General features: G+C 44.0%; 2 protein-coding genes across 4 annotated transcripts in view; both read left to right on the forward strand.

Annotated features, from left to right (window-relative positions):
- Positions 1-1,074: 1,074 nt before the first annotated feature.
- Positions 1,075-16,936, forward strand: part of LOC148222153 (uncharacterized) — a 123,850-nt gene continuing 107,988 nt past the window's right edge. Inside the window, exons 1-2 of one of the 3 annotated variants that reach the window (XR_015806757.1) lie at positions 1,075-1,250; positions 1,783-1,968. The gene's annotated coding sequence lies outside the window, so the exon portion shown is untranslated. The remainder of the gene's footprint in view (positions 1,251-1,782; positions 1,969-16,936) is intronic. The other 2 variants (XM_088173169.1, XM_088173168.1) reach the window with 2 other exon arrangements.
- On the forward strand, positions 9,107-14,162 carry LOC106859740 (protein FAM162B-like). The gene is made up of 4 exons (XM_088173173.1): positions 9,107-9,254; positions 11,090-11,195; positions 12,400-12,508; positions 13,150-14,162. Exons 1-4 carry the CDS (start codon positions 9,122-9,124, stop codon positions 13,255-13,257), a joined length of 456 nt encoding a protein of 151 aa, XP_088029299.1. The 5' UTR covers positions 9,107-9,121; the 3' UTR covers positions 13,258-14,162.

Below are 16,936 nucleotides of genomic sequence, written 5' to 3' on the forward strand. Positions count from 1 at the left end.
TTAAATCTGAGATTTACAAAATAAAAGGAATGGGAGTTAAGGGGGATAAGGTAAAAGCAAGAAGAGATGTTAGAAAAATGGGAACTAGCAGAGTTGGACTTTCCAGCTCCTATCTTGGAGTTTCAGCAGGGCTAACTTCTATAAAAGAACTAAAAGGCACAGACAGGCATTGGTGGAGAAGCACTTCCATCTGCTTTAAAAGCCAGGCTCCTCTGGAGCTCTGAAATGCTACCAGATATATGCTGGGATCTGCACTTTCAGCAGCCACAGCACATTCTGAGGATGTGGGCTGGCCAGTGGCATTGTCTCACTGTGAGACAATGTGAGTGAGGTTTAACAGAGGCTCCTTCTGCACCCCAAACCCTTTCAGAACTGGTTAGTGCTATACTTTATCTACTAGATGTATTTTTCCAACTTCAAAGCTTATACTTATATGAAATATGAATGTATGTTCATTTGCTCCTTCATTTCACCTTCCTGAGGGCCACTGATGGTGCTTAAAACATGTCTCCTCTCTTTCTGTATGTGTGTTTGATGGATTTTTGCCAGTGTGGATGAAGAGGCAAAACCGCAACCTCATTCTCTGTTCTTTCCATAACTGTCTGAACTGCACACCTCCAGAGCCCAAATCCCTGCCTGGTGCAAGAGTGTGCAAATGGCTGCAGGAGCAGGGGTTGCTCTGCTCTAGCTGAATCCTGGTGCTGCCTCTCAGTATTTCTGGTGTCCTGGCATTAGGATTATTTTTTTCTTTGTTTAGTTTTAGTTTTATAAAGAATCTACAAACCATTTTCTTCTTTTGGGTCTAGACACTGTCTTCAGTGTGAAGAATTGAGAAATTTCTACATTTAAACTCTGTTGCAGCAACATGGTCATATTGATTCCAGTTACCAGCAGTAGCATTAAGCTTAATAGCTTGAGTTCGGACTTTGGAGCTGGTTGTAACAACAGTCACCTTTTCATCCTGGAAGTGAGGAATGGCTTAGGCATACTAGGCAGGAAAATAAAACCTGTCACTGGAAGACAGATGAGGGCAGTATTTCCCTGTAATGTCAGGATATGTGTGTTCCTCTCTGAACAGGTTTTCGTCTTATGTGGGCTGTTAGTGTCTAAGCTCCTTCCAGAGAAGCCTTGCCAAATGTTCTGCTTCTTCATATGAAATTTGGGATCCATGTTGCTGGTGAGACATGCAGAAGGTATTGGAAAAGGAGAGATTGTCTTCACAACTCTGAGAACTTGTTTATGTTAAGGAGGTTTGTTCCTCTTATCTGATATTTTCTTTAGCATTGTTTTTTGTTTGTTTGTGTTTTGGGATTTTTTTTTGGGGGGGTAGGGTGTTTTTTTAAAATAATTGTCTACAGTGAATGGTGTATTTCCTGTTTTCCTGCTTTTAGAAGGTGGAATAGCTACAATAGAAAACAGGGAACTGTGTTAAAGAAATGACAGTGCCACAGTGGACAAAGGTCCTGCTTTTTGTGTGTTGATGCTGTTGCCTCTGTCTCTGTGGTTATCTTGTATCATGACCAGGCTGAGGATGATATTTAACAGTAGGGATGGGGAAGGAACTGACAGGAGTGATACTATTGGTCCTGAAAGGCTTTTCCCAGAGATCTACCTCTGGTCTTTGTACACATCACCATCATAGACAGCGTCCTCTCTTGTTCTTGGGATGTTTAGAGTTTGTTCCTCTGAGCCAGGTGGTAGCCACAGCATTCCCACAGCCAAGGTGATACAAGGTAAGACCAAGCCAGGCATAGTTAAAACTTCTCCCTCCTCTTGCTGCAGTGCTGCAATGGATGAGTTCATATTTTACCTCTTGAGCTTTCAGCTGACACTTGGATCCCCTGGTCCTGTTCTGCGAGTGGCAGCACTGAGCCAGCAGCTCACACTGCTCGTCCGAGTGCGAAGATTCATTAGCCTGCATTTATCAGCTCTTGCCAGGGAAATGGTGAATAATGAAGCCTGGTTCAGGTAATGAAATGATCTCCTTCTCACATCTGATTACATTGCTGCTTATTATTTCCTCGGTGTGTAATTTTGCTTCTCTGCAAACTTGTTTTGTAAACACTCATGACTGTGCAGTTGTGGCCCAAAGTTAAACCAGCGCTGCAGGAGTCTGGAGAGTTCTGTGGCCTGGCTCTTGGCTTTACTGCCTGTACTTCATCAGCAATGGGAGGGTGGGGACAGCTCTTGCCTCAGTGCTGGAAGGTACAAGGAGCCCCACCTGAAAAGGTGCAGCCCTTGGCGTCCACCAGGAGCAGCTTATTCCTTTTGTTCAGGTATCAGTGTTGTGATTCAGCCTGACTGCTCTTCCTCTTTGGAGTTTCTCAGAGAGACATCTGCCATGGTGCCTCTCCATTTATAATCTGTAAGCCAAAAAAAGACATGTTCCTCTCATTTCTTCCTTTATTGCTTTTCTTCTTGAATAACTCTCTTAAACAAGCAGAGTATTGCAGGCTATTCCAGATGTTTTATTTGAGAATGCTAAAACTGTTTTCTCTCTACTGGAATGACTTTTCTTGTACATTTTAAAATTGCATCTGCATTTTCCACGGCAGCATCCATTTGGCAGTTTGGTGTCATCCCAAGTTTACCAAATGCAGTCAGAAATCTTCATCCTTAGACCTGAAGACTTAACTTTGCACCATGTGCTCTTTGTCCCATTTATACAACATAAGGGGATCTTCCAGTTTTCCTAGGCAGTCTTCTCTCTGACTTCTCTGTGAGCTTGGTGACACCACCCCCACTTTAGCTACTTTCTTCTCCAAATTGTCTTTGTTTGTGGAACCCCCCATTCTCCAAGGATGGCATTTGTACCTGTGAGAGATTTTTTTTAAAGGTTAAGCAAATGAGAGGTGGCTATCTAATGTGGTTAGCACACTGGAAACATCCCATATCTATAAAAAACTCTACTCTTAAGTAAATTCCTCCTTCAGTAACACAGCTTTTTGCCACGGGTTGTGTATGTGTTTCCATGACGTGCATAGTCCAAAAAATGCAGGACAGTTTTGAGTTACTGTTGAGGAAGTGAAGTCCTGTTTATGTAGGATGAAATTTATTTTTAAGCAGCTCCTGGCCCTCCTGCAGTCATCATTCATCTCCTAAGATAAGTGTCTCATTTCCCTCCTCATTATTGCTTTGCCAGACTATGCAGGAGCAGCAAGAGCTGCCCGGGACTCCCTCATGCCACTGCACAAGCAAGGAGCAGAGGAGTCCCCAGCACAAGTGAAGTCACCCCTGAGCGTGCAGGCAGACACAGCCAGTGGTTTAACAAGGCAACAAGACAACACTCCTTCATCAAAGCCCCCAGCCTGCTATGCAGAGATTTATGGGACAGATTTTCACTCTCCTGCCCTCTCCATGCTCGCTTGGGTGGTCGTGCATCTCTTAGGAGATGTGTTTCTCTGTGGTCCCTTTGGACACCTAAAAGTTGCTGGAAGCAAACCTTATCCTATCTGTAGGTTGTGTTTCACCCAGGAGCATTTTATGGCCTCTTCAGGAGGATTGTCAAGAAACAATTTGTATATTTGAGGAGGCACTTGGCTCTGTTTATGGTTGCTGTGTTGTTCATTACTGGTGCAAATTATGCCCAGGGCAGTGCTTCCCACTGCGTTACCTAAGATACATGTATTGATTACATACCTTTCAGCCAGTCACTGAAAGGGAAATTAAACCCCACAATGGAGGGGGTCCTAGTGATATCAGCCAGTTTATTGGCCTGACTGATGGTATATGTCTTCTCTGCAGGAGCTGAAAAAAATTCAAGTCATCCTTGTAATAAAACAAGTGCAGGGGAAAGAAATTTCCACACAGAACGGTTCAATCCTTTTAAATTAGAGAGTTTTTTCCCCCCCAAACTATTGACTAATGGACTGAAATTTTTGTAAATGCATCTGTTTTTGAAGACAATGCTACTTTTCTTAGGAAAGAAAATCATTAAGTGACAAGGGAACAGCAAGTTTGTCCTTGTCAATGTGTTTCTCTGGCTCAGCTGGGGAAACAGGTGTGGAAAACATTTAAATTAAATGGTTCTCCAAACTCTTGAGTCAAAATGTAAACTGTTAAGATTCTGATGGTTTTGTTTTCTTTGGGGTTTCACACATTTTTGCTCTACAGTCCAATTGTGCACGTTCCAGAAATCAGTGACCTGGTGCAAAGCTCATTAGTGCATTATTTTCCCTAGTAATAAAAGCTGTGATTGCATCGCAACACCTCAGATATTTTGGATGATTTTCCATGGGTCCTGTGATCTTTGCTGCTCACATTTGGCTGCTCCCCCATGAGGAAGCTGCACTTGGGGCTACCCCACCTTCCAGCCCATGCATAGGCAGATGCTGCTCGTGCCAAGTTGCCCTGTGCTGCACCAACACCTTTGTATAATCATCCCAGATCCTGGGAAAAGTCAAACTCGAGCCTTGCCAGAGCAATGACTAACTTTTGTTTTGCTGCCATGAGCTTTGTCTTTCTGATGTGAGCTGTTATAAACCCTGCACTTTGTACCCAAGACACTTCAGACCTATTCCAGGTTCCTTTACAGTGTTTGCTTGCAGAGATTAGTGACTCCAGCTGCAGTTCACAAGCTCCACTGAATTTGGCTCCTGTTAAAACAATTCTTGACTGCATTCCTATGTTCAACAAATATTCTATTGCATCTTCTCTAAAAACACAGAACTGATGGAAGGAAACACAGTAAGTGTGGCTTATGGGTCCTCTTGTCTTACCTTTCCCTCTTAAGAGACTGATGTCAAAAGGCTCATATGGTGTGAATTGGGCAAGATTTACCAGAGACAGTGGAGTTTGGGCTTGGTTTTGTTTGTTTGTTTATTTAAATACTATGGTTTAGTATCTTATTTATGGTTTCTAGGCGAGATTTTTCAAATTATAGTGGTACTATAAAATTTGAGGAGGAATAGGGACAACATTGGCAGAAAATGCAAGATCTCTCAGTAACTGGAAAGAGGAAATTTTTTTTAAAGCAAAGCTGAAGTTTAACAGACAAAAACGGTAGGGACTCCTTCATTGCTTTGTTTCATTGACAACACTCAAGATTATAAAAAATGTGAATCCAAGTGTCTGAATTGATTAAAGCCTCATGCTGGTGCTTGTGTAAAGAACTCTTTACAAATCCTCAAATTTGGTTTTGTTATAAGATTCTGTAACTATTCCTTTGATTCGATCTGGCCATAGTGAGGAACAGTTATGGAGTTTTTAGTTCTTGGGATTTGCATTTGAGTTTCCTTAGGGTAGACTAATCCCTGATATGGGGGAGGTGACTCATCTGGAGACAACTGAAGCCCTGAGAGTGCTGATGCGCCTGGGGACCTGAAGAGGAGGGACAGCTCTTGGGCTGGGAGTCTGCAGGTGAATGAGACATTTCAAAGCAATTCGTTGCTCTTGCTGTGTTAAATTGTGCTGCTGGAGAGCAGCCAGTTGCGTGGAAAAATATTTCCTGACTCACTTAGACTTTCGTAAGCCACAAGCCCATCCATGATTACTTTATATCTTGTCTAGGAACCAAGACAGGGCTCTGCTGCATATTTAATTAGATGGGGGAAGGCAAAGAATTTTAAGATAAGATTATCTTCTGTTCCCCATCACAGCTCTCAGGTAAGAAGTCTTCATGGCATGCAAACCAGCCTGATGGTAAGCCACTTGTTTTTGAGGACACTGAAAACAGCTTTGCAGAGTAATACTTTTTTTTTTTAATACTCATATGAATTCTTTTCTGTGTATGAGTAAAAAGATTAGTTATGTGCTATTATGAAAATTACCAAGGAGATGTAAAGAGATGTGTGGGAACCTGGTGCTCTTGGAGGAATAAACACTTTCATTCCTATGGCTGTTGAAAGCAACTGAAGGAGGATAAGTGAAGAGAACCCAAGTCCAAGTTTCTCATTGGTGCAATAATTCTAACAATAATCAGAATTAAGGCACTGGGAATAACAGCATGAAGTCAGCCAGAGACATGGAGTTTTACAAACACCAATTGAGTTTTTACTGTGGCCTCTCAGTTCCAGTTCTGCAAAGGTTTTTGAGTATGTTTATGGACTGGCTTGCTAGTCCTTGCTGTGGAGGCAGCTGAAGTAGCAGGGTTTGAGGTGGCAGAAGGGGTGTGAAAAGGATGCAGAACCAGGATGGAGTCCTGTGAGGTTTTCTGTTTAATTTAAATCTTCAGTGTTGGCACCGGTGTGCAGCAAGTGTTGCAGCTACATATCACTCTCATACAGGAACCAGAAATGTCATGAGTCTGCACCACCACAGCTGCAGACCATCCTCTGCCCTGTCTGAACTAGTCTGGTCCTTTGTGACTCAAAACGCTTCAGATCTGTGCCCTCCCCTCAGAGGTCAGAGGAAGCCTGGGCAATGTCTGTAGAGCTAGTCAGTGTTTTCTGTGTTGTCCAGGGCTTGCTCAGGAGTTGGGGTCCTGCTCTCCTCCTGGCAGAAGGATGTGGAAGGCAGAGGAGATGGTGCTTTAGACCCAGTTTTGTTTATTCTGTATCTCTGAGCAAGTTGTTACTCCTATTCAATAAACTCTCTACCCGTGATCTTCTTGGTTATGAAATACTAGCTGCACTTTGGTAATGAGTCACTGATGAGTTTCAAGTGATGGTTTGGTGTGGGGAGTGACTGGATGAGCCTCCTGTGGATGTGCTGTAACCTGGGCAGAGAGGATGTGCATGCACTGAGACAGGCAAAAATATCTCTAAGGAGGTCAAAGTTCATGAGGCTGGTCACAAGTCTACCTTGGTCCAAGAGCATTCTCCATCTCTCTGCTGTTCAGAGGAGGATCCAAGTTGCTCTGGGCCAGAGAGAGATCCATAGTGCTGAAGGGAAAGCTGGAATTCCTAACACAGAGGTGTCCATAGCTTTAATGCACTGCAGTAAAACTCAGACCATCATTAAACATTCATGGTGCCAGACAAACAAGTAAAATTCAGGAACAAGTAAATGCCTTTGTGGTTTTGTGAGGACTTCTGTGTCTTTGCACTTCCAAATGCTGCATAATAAATCCTGAAGTGCCTTTTTGCTCACAGCAGACATGATTAATACAGCTGTTAGCTGGTGTGTCTGCTAGAGGAAACAATTGGCTTATCCTAGGTGGATAAGCAGCAGAGGGCTGCAACCCCCACAATTTTCTCCCCTTTTGAGAAATTAAGACATAATATTAAAATATTCTTCTTTTCCTCTTCAAATACATAATCAGACGTGACATAAAGAACAGTCTTCTTCTGCAATGAGTATTTGGAAGAATGCCTGTTAAAGTGAAGATGCTCTAATGCTCTGCACAGCTGGAGCCCCTGTGGGGTCAGGCAGGTCCAAGTGTGACAACAAGCACCAAGGGAGCACATCCCATCCACTGCCCACAGCCCCTCCTGCCCTCCTGGCTTGGGGACCAAGGGATGTCCAGATGTACAATGCCTTTTTTTCACTTAGCAGCCCTTCTACAAGGTGAGAAGGGAGCTTGTGGGAATGCTCAGGCATGCTGGTCATAAAATTCAGACTATAAATGCATCTTTCCTCATACCCATTTTCTCACAGGGAAATCCTGAGCAGGACACAAATATCCTCTCTGACTTTACCAGCTTTCCCTTCTGCTTTTTTCAACATAATCACATTCACTGATTTCTGCTTGTTTGCAGGTCTTGTTTGCAGCTGGAAGCTCAAAACACTATTTATTTTCTGTATGGGTTCCTAATCTGGAAATGGATCTAATTTGCTTTACCAAATTACAAGTGCATTAAGATGAACACATTGTGCTATGTCCGGATACATCGTGGTGCTTTCATGAAAGAGGAAAAACCATGTTTGTCACTGCAGTGATTTTCTTCTTTCCTCAGTGTCATTAACTCCATGTTCCCAAAAAATATAAAATGTCTCTATAAATGACAGAGTTTTTTCCTTGGGGCAGAAGTTGTAGAGCCAGAGCTGCATCTGTTTCACATCTTTCATCCTTTCAGCCCCTTAAGAATATCCCTGCTAACACCTGCAGTACTCTTCCCTTGCAGTCCCTCCCGTTGCTCTTAGACACATTTTGATTATCTGCAATATTTGATTATCTGCAATATTTCATTATCTGCATTCGATAGTATTACTAAATAGTTCTGAAAATTTTCCTTTCGGCAGCTGCTTCTTCCCTTTTGAGTGGAATTTTTTTCCCTACCTGTAAATCAGCTTTAGGGCCTTGTATGCCTAAGGAGAGTAAATACCCCACAGCTCCAAATGAGACAAGTATTGTGCATTTCCATTTCCTGACCCATCAGGAAGAATTTTATGCAGAATGCAGGAGAAATGTCTAAGTGATAAAATAGTATTGGTTGTGGTTCTTTCTCTGGTTAGAACAGCTGGTGTTATGGAAAACATTCAGCACTATCCAGACTTTGTGGACAGCAAATACTTTATAGGTACCACGATATTTCAATGACAATTTTACTGACTGACAAATACTACATCAGCTGAGGATTTTGTTATAATTTCTTAGTTTACTGTTTTAAACCTGAAGCATATATGAAGTATATTTCTTTTCTAGGAAAGTTTACAGTCTAGATGTGAAATGGACTCCCCATACTGCATTTATAGGTACAGACATCAACCTTATTTTCCTGCCACCAAACCACATTTATTCTGAGATGGGGTAAACACTGCTGCTTTTCAGAAAATCTGTTTAAAGCAACTGATTTGCAAGATTATTTTGTAGCTGAGAACAATTAAGAACTCTAACAGCTTAACCAGCTGTGATAATTAGCACTCACTACGCCTGTCTTTGGGGAAATACAGCACGCTGCCTTATTTTAGTTCTTCCATAGTAAGGACTGAGAAAATAATGTAAATAACCACTGTTCTCCTGAGCAGCTCCTTGGGATGGGGAGCCTGGGGCAAAGTCTGGGCTGGGCGTGAGCTGCCACAGCAGTGATTTCTGCCCGCCCAGCTCCCAAGGTGTGTCATTTTGGTAAACACAGGTGATAAATTTAACTCCTCATCAGGCTGTAAGCAAAACCTGTTAGTTAGGGTGGAAGTGCATGCTCCTCCCTTCTTACTAGAAGGGCTATTTTTACTTTAGTAAGTCCTAGAAGCAGACTCCTGGGCTCCTGCCCAGGCTGGTGGGGCAGTGGTGGTCCAGGGCAGGATGCTGGGGAGGCTGCTGGGGCACAGCCCTGGGCTGTGGCAGCGGGTAGCTCGGCTGGTCCTGTGCCCTGCCAGAGCTGCTGGCAGCAAAGCAAAGAACGCCCAGGACATGGCTTTGCAGACGGCTGATCCAGGTGGGTAGAAAGCTTTTGGTCACTGTTTTGTGCTGCAGCACGAAGGGAAAGGGCATTTGCAGGAAAGGGTGAGAAAATGACCCTCATTCTCAGCCGTGGCTGAGTTACTGCAGTGCTTTGTCTCCTGGGAGAGGGAGCACACCAGAGCTCTGTCCAGCACAGTGCACAGGGGTAAAATTTTTTTCTGTTACATGGCTGTTCTCCTATGGCAGCAAATACCAACTTCATGTCAGGGAATATGTCAATTAAATAAATGTTCCTTCTCTTACCCAGCTGCCAGGTCTCCAGAGGAGGACCAGTGTGTGTCCCTGCATGTGCAGGGCTGGTGCAAGTGGAGGACTTACCCCCCTCTGCTTCCTGCTCTGCTCCTTGCCAGGTTACAGCCACAGCTGCTTGTGCTTGTGCCAGGCAGTGCCCTTGATTATGAGGCAGGGAGCAGGCATGGGCTGCTCCCAGATGGACAAGCTTCCTGGTATGGACACAGTTTCTCTTCTAAACCTGCATCACTGCTTTCTTGGCTGAACCTTTGCAGACCCTTTGCCCTAGGAAAGTTGGGCTGCAGAGGTCTGCCTGTGCTCCTGTGGGATGGCTGGAAGTTTCTAGCATGGGGCTTTGCCCTTGTCTTCCTTGGGATGGAGCATGTGCTTTTAGCAAGTGCACTGCTTTCTGCAGATTTGATTCTGGTACTTGCTGATGTAGCTCTCCTGGTCTCACTGCACTTTGTGAGAGAAATAGCAGAAGCAGGAGACTAAATTTACTTGGACAAGATTTACAATTGGAATTTTTCAGCCACTTACAAGTCCTGGCATATATGAGCAGGTCTGGGGCAAAGGCACTTACTATAATTTCACCGTTTCAACAAAGGCAGGAAGAGATGTTCCCCATGCCCTGTTCTGTAGCTGCAGTTAGTTCCTTTCAGCTAAGTACCAGCAATCAAGCAACAGGCAGGGAGTGCAGGATGCTGAGACTGGGGACATCTTCATGTCTGTCTCTTCCTGCCCATCCTGGTCACAACTGAACATTTCTCAACCCAAGTCCCACATTTGCAAGCACAGGGCACTGTAATGTGGCTTCTTGGGTGCACCTACCTGGATGAAAATACTGGGAGAGCAGTCTTAGCTACCTTGCAAAGACCCTGGTACAGGTGTGCACTGCAAAAGCCAGGGTTTGAGCTAGCCATTGCTTACCGTGTTTTTCAGGGTCTCTCTGCCACTGTCCTTGTTGTTGCCTGTTATTGGGCTTGTTTCCATCAAGAGGAGCCAGAGTCCTTTTCTCACTGTGCTGTGGGTGACAGCATGCAAATGGCATCACTGTGGTAGCCTGATGGGGTGTAATGTATCATCATTAGAGTGCAGTAATGTGGTACCCAGCTTGCATGAGAATGACTGCCAGTCTCTCACCAGGCTGCATTTTAGCAGATATCTCTCCATCAGTGATTTCGGAGAAGCTGTTGAGGAGTTAGCTACTTGTGCTGCTGGCAGTTTGCTTAACTCACTAGTTGGGTCATTTAAAAGCAAGATGCTCACAGGGTGGGATGTTGCTGTGGGCTTGGGGACTTCAACCCCACATCATTTGCCCTTTTAATCAGGAAATTTAGAAGAGATTTTTAGTTTAAACCCTACCAAAATTAAAGGGAAGAAGTCAAATTAAATAAGCCACAAATGTAACAAAGCACGTCACACCAGCTGCTGAGTCTTTTTGACATTAAAAAGCACATTTAGCTTCCACAGAATAGAAAAGTGCAATTTTAAACTTTCAGTCCTTTTCCCTCGGTACCAACAGCTCTTTTCCCTTCTTGAAGCTTAGCTCACTGGTTTTTACAAAATCTCTTACAGGTAAAGAAGCTTTCAGGAATGAGAGAAGGCCTACAAATTTTGATAAAAAGGTGCTAGTATGGTCAGGACGCTTTAAAAAGGAGGAGGACATTCCCAGGCACATATCGTAAGTGGACCTGTCAGAATGATTCTTTTGGCTGTGAACACACAGATTGAGACCCCAGTCTGCACCACCCAGGTGCATATGGTGGCATCTAAAAATAACTGTAGATAATTCTAACTCTTGTAACTTTTTGTCATTCCCTGTAGAGTAAACTGGATTTGCTTATTTTAGTTATCATAAATTTCAGACTAAGCTGAAGTGTCTTTTGCAAGACAAGTGGCTTTGAAACTTAGAAGCCACCATGATAAGATATCATTCACTCTGGGTTTTTACATGCTTTTCTAGGTTTTATTGATGAGTGATTAATAATGCTGCATAAATTTTAATAAGAAGTTGGGCTACATACAGCTTTGGTGACAGACATGTGCAACGAATTCCTCTTGTATGGGCTATGATTTTACTTCCTTGTAGAGGTATTTTGTTAAAGGACTGTCACTCAGTTTTGGACTCCTAATGCTTCTGACTTGTGACATCCTGGGTTCTCCTCCAGCTGTCCTTTCCCTTGCAGGTGTGAGGAAATTCATGGCTGGATATAATTTCATGGATGGCTCATTGCCATGCTACAGTTTCTTGCAAACATGAATTGTTAGTTATATACCAGGAGTTACTCATGGAAGGGGGTGGAGATTTTCCAGTGATGGATGGGGCTATTCAGCTGCTTGGGAAGAATACTCCTGGATGGTGCAGGAGTCTGACCCAGTCGGCCTCCCACTGCAGGCACATGCTCGTGGGGCTGGTGCCGACTGCCTGGCAGAGGCTGTGCTGTGGTGAGCTTTTAATTCCCTGAGGATGGCATTTCCTGGCTCTGGTGACATGGCCCCTGTGTCTCCTGGTGCTGCACAGCACCCCATGGGTACCTCTGCAGCACCCAAAGGTTGGCCCTTCATTATAATAATGGAAGGATTTTCCTGTCCTTGTAATTTTACAGGCATTCACTCTCACACACAATAAAAGAATACAGGAGAGCAGGAGCTTTTAATCCTGTTATTACTTATGACTTTTGGGAGTAGCAATACCCCACATTAATCTTTTCCCCACAGGCTAATTTTTTCACTCCTCCTTTAAGCAGCTGCAGAAAGAGAAGGCTGAGCCCCATTGTACATTGACAGGAAATTGCTCCAAGACTTGAGCATTCATTACCCATCTCCCCATGATCCCATTTCACACATGCTGCTGCAGAATGGAATCACTGCTCTGTCCTCCACAGGTCTGACGTCCTTAACACTGCAAGGAACATTGTCAGGATAAAGGTTTGCTACATCATGATTGCACTGACTGTTCTGGGCTGTGTGACCATGATCATCACAGGCAAAGAAGTGAGTATTGTCTCTAGGGGAACTGATTCACCTAATGTATGGTCTATGTATGTGCTTTAGAAATAAGACAGACAGGTTTGAGAATATGTACACATGGGCAATGTATGCACAGGATCTGTATCACTCCTTCTCCAGAGGAGACACTGACTTCGGAAAGCACAACTTGCTGATTAATGTGTTGCTTCTGACCCATGCTGCCATAAACCTGTGCAGTGCAATGCTCTGTATGATGGTGTCTCAACAAGAGGCTGGGCCAAAGGTAATGGAATAGCTCCGACAATGCCAATGGAACCTGACTCTGCCTGGTATCTGTCAGCCATGAGGCTCCTGTGGTCCTGCCTGGCCTGGATGCCACTACGGTCACCAAGAGCTGTGACTCTTCTCCCTATCCCACCCACCTCACTGCTGGGTCTCTGATTTGACTTGCAAGTCCCAGTTCACCTGTAAACAATTTACAGTGTCATTCTCCTGTTAATCAGAGCTGCAAATGCTGAAAATGTGGTATTACAAGGAAACATTAACTTCTATCACTGCAAAATATCAAAAAGCACAGTGAAGTGTCAAAGGAAGTGGTGCAAATGTGGGGAAATTTAGTGGTGGCAACTGTACACATGCAATGATTTCCACCAAATCGTTTCCAGGCTGTGAAGAAGGATCAGACGCTGCTGAGGGTGAACGCAGAAAAGAAGGCCAAGTGGAGGGCTGAAGTGAAGAAAAGTCAGGAGACAGCTGTCGGGAAGTCACAATGATTTGGAACAGATTTATTTTAACAGAAGGAGATAAGTGATTTGCACATGTGGCATATGGACCTGTCTTCGTTTAACTCTTAAGAGCTTTTTCATTGAAACTCTCAGAGCAAAGATTCCACTGCATAAAAACTGCTCCATGCAAACTGGGAAGCCCCTATGGAAACTCCAACTGCTTTCTGTGGCTTCTGGTCTTTGGCACCAGTCCCAGCTCACAAACAAAAATCTCTTTTAAACTGTAAAGTGTGGAAAGGACAAATGCAGGACTCCCCAGCTCAGGATCAGCTTTTCATGGTGCTGCTGGTGCTCAGGTCTCACAGTCAGAAAGGACATGGCCCTATATCAGGGAGCATCACATTCTGTGCAATGCCTCCAGGGCAAACAGCCTTGGCCAAAGTGACCCAGAGCAGGGGGAAAAGCAGTCTGAAATGTTTTGCAACTACAAAGACATCAATTATCTCTCTGTCTGAGCCTGCTGCCATTATGAACCCCTCTCCCTTCCACCAGCATCTCGTGGGATGCTGTGGCCAGGAGAGAGGTGGTACATGAGCATGAAGAGGGGCTGGGAAGATAGAAGAGTGTGAGCAGCGCCTGACAATTGATTTGGGCCAAAATGGGCTTTGGGCCAGAGGAGATGGTGGTGTGGTTCCTGTGGGGCAGCCCAGGGAATCCATGCCTGATGCAGGGAGCCTGGCCTGGAGACATCTCTTGTCCTGTAGCACCTCACTGGTTTTTCCCTTTCATCTTCTGCTTCCAGTCATTGTCATGAAAGTTGTCTAGCACTTACTTAGCTGTGATTTTAGTCCAGAATAATTGTTAATATATGGTTTGCTAAAACGGAATTCTTTTTAATCACCATCGTTCATTAACTCATAATAAAACAGCTGTCCAATTACATCTAAAACAAACACATCTCTTCACAGCTTCATTTAGAGTGTCACCAAACTCTCAGGGATGATGCTTAACAGATGGGAGAAATCCTAATGAAATATTGAAAATTACATTTTCACAAAGTGATTTAACTTCAAGACAGGCCCCAGTTCATGCCTGTGGGTGCCGATGCTCTGATCCCCCAAGTGACACCTATAATGCTGGCTGGTGGAGCTGGATGTGCTGCATGGAATCCCAAGGGACACAGCGTGGCAATATCCAACCAGTGTTACCCCAGCTGCTACAGGAGATGCTGTGGCCATGCTCAGCCCTGGTGCAATGTCCTGAGCATCACACTGGCTCTTGGCCTTCCCAGGAATTCTTACTTGGAGCAGTTGCACTTGTGCTCCAGAAGAGTCTGGAAACTCCTGCTCAGGTCTCTGAGGTTTATTGTGTCAAAAACCATGTCCATTTATTGCTGAAGTGTCACTGCACAAATAAGCTGCTGGTAAAGTTGGGCTGGGGCATTGGCAGGTGGTCAGCAGTTGTTGGGCTCTGGGACTCCATCTTCTGTGCTTGAGGTCTTTGGGCAGTTTTTTCCCTCTGGTGCTTCTTAGGAGCACTTCTCTCCATGCTGCACACCTGTTTAGGGTGAGGGGAATGTTACCTCTGTCACATCTCCAGGCTTGCAGTCCTTATTTCCAACTCACAGCCCCACGCCGTATAGTTCACCAAAAGTGATGTCTGGTCCCTGTAGTATTCCTCACAAAGCACATCTCAGGGAAGTGAAATAAATGGTCTAGGACAAGTAGAGAGTGAACAAGTCTCTGCTGAGGAGGTATTTTTGCTTCATAGGTAATATGGACTCTTTCATTTTATATGACCTGGTTTTCTTTGTTAGTGCAATAAACTGCAAGAATTGCCTCAAAGTTAGTGCTCATTTGGGGATAAACTAAAAGAGCTTGTTCAGTCTCTTAGATTTTTTTAAAATTCTTAAATTACTTTCATGTGCCTGTTTTCAGAAGGTGCATGTAACAATTAAAGGAACCATTTTGATGCTTGTAAACAAATCCACATTAATGTCCTGAGCTTCCCTGACTTAAGCAGGAAAGGAGATGACCATAGCAATATCTAAAGAACAAGAAAATTAATTGTGACTTGTTCCAATCTCTGCTCTGCACTCCCCCCTGCCTAGGAAAAAAACCTGCTTCAGTTGTGAGCTATTATCTGATCCCTTTAAACAGCTATGTTTCTGCCTACAGTGCATAAAGCTGCCACATGACACATAGTCATTGAGAAAAAATCAATTCTTCCTCACTGAGCCTCTGGTAAAGCATCTGAGTGACCAGATGACCCAGGTGCTTATGGGCTCTTATAAAGAGCTATGACTATTATATAGGGAAAGATCCTTTACCAGCCCCTACATGATTATTCATTTCAATATCATAATACTTTCCAAAAAAATCAATTGGATTGATCTCTGGCTTGCACTTGGTTGGTGGCTGCTGGTGTAGCATAGCCTCAGCTAGAGTCTCTCCTGTATGAACTGGACATGCCTCTCCAACACGAGGACTTATCAGTGCTTGTTAAAATCTGTTTCCATCTGTGTCTGCAAAGTCCTTTGACTCTCCTCTTGAAAAGCCTCTAATTAACACAGACTATTGCATGTATAATTGGTTGATCCTCAGCATCTTACAGTTGTGGGTTTATTTATTTCCCCTCCCATCTGAATTGCTTCAGTGTCACACCTGATCCTCCAGGCATTTAAAAAGGGGATGGGAGGTGTTATTGGCTAGGAGCTATTCTTCCCTTTTTAATAAGTGCCTTGTGTTTTGCCAGCCTAGCTCTGAGGGTCTGGCTCCTTTCTGAGGCAGGGGATAGAGCTGAGAATGTGCTGGTTTGCTATGGGGTTCAGAAAGATCAAGGGTGAGTCCTTTCAACTCTTACCTCCTCATTTACTGCTCTGTACTGGGGGGAATGGATTCTTCTTCCCTTACAGGATTTTTTTCTGTTTTAATGAACTCTTGTATGGCAATAGTTAAAAATGTGCTGGTGGTTGGTGCCATAGAGATCTGCAATACAGTAACAATTACTGGGGAAGCTTTTCTGTAGTAGTGGAGTTGATCTAATTCTGCTTCCATTAAAACCAGTGCTGCCGTTCCTCCTGGCTGTGGATTAAGGTTATAATCCATGACTTTTTGAAGTTTCAGTGATTTCCAGACACTTTCCCCAGGGAGTCCTCAGGCTGCTGCAGGGCAGAGCTGGGTACACTGAGCTTTCTTCCTCCAGTATGGTGATATCAAGCTTTTATGGGAGGCTCTGCATCATGAGCATCCCAGTGTACCAGAGGAAAAAAGTCTGAGCTCAGGAGATCTCAGTTCCTTCTTTATTCATTTTACCTCTTGTTTTGACCTTCTCAGGCTCAAAAATAAATCATGTGTCTAGTGACACTTGATTTATTTCTATCTGCTGTGTGCAGGTCTTCTCCAGACTGGTATGTTCCTGCACTTGAGAAGGATTTTTCCCATTTTTTCTCTCAATTCAGGAAGACCTAATTTTAAAGACCACCCTGTTTTTCCAGTATTTAGTCTCCCAGCAAGCTGAGAAACTGCTGCTTGTTTTAAGGCTAAATGCACCCAGCTTCAGCTTCCAGGGAGTGAACATTGTCTTCAACACAGAAACATTCAACCTAACTCTTCGTTGTGTGTTACCAGTCACTCCTCAGCTGTTGTTTGCAGTTGTATGGCTGCTATGTTAAAACACCTGGAGTTTCTAATCATTGTCTGGTAGGTATCATTCTTACTGGCCAGTT

Source organism: Sturnus vulgaris, chromosome 14 (genome assembly GCF_052056855.1).
Source record: "Sturnus vulgaris isolate bStuVul1 chromosome 14, bStuVul1.hap1, whole genome shotgun sequence".
Taxonomy (NCBI): domain Eukaryota; kingdom Metazoa; phylum Chordata; class Aves; order Passeriformes; family Sturnidae; genus Sturnus; species Sturnus vulgaris.

What these genes read in the sequence shown, in the direction of transcription:
- LOC106859740 (XM_088173173.1), top strand. Translation starts at nt 9,122, where the DNA reads ATGCTGGGGAGGCTGCTGGGGCACAGCCCTGGGCTGTGGCAGCGGGTA. An exon ending in GACATTCCCAGGCACATATC is followed by an intron (nt 11,196 to 12,399) that starts GTAAGTGGACCT and finishes TGTCCTCCACAG; the next exon opens with GTCTGACGTCCTTAACACTG. An exon ending in TGATCATCACAGGCAAAGAA is followed by an intron (nt 12,509 to 13,149) that starts GTGAGTATTGTC and finishes AATCGTTTCCAG; the next exon opens with GCTGTGAAGAAGGATCAGAC.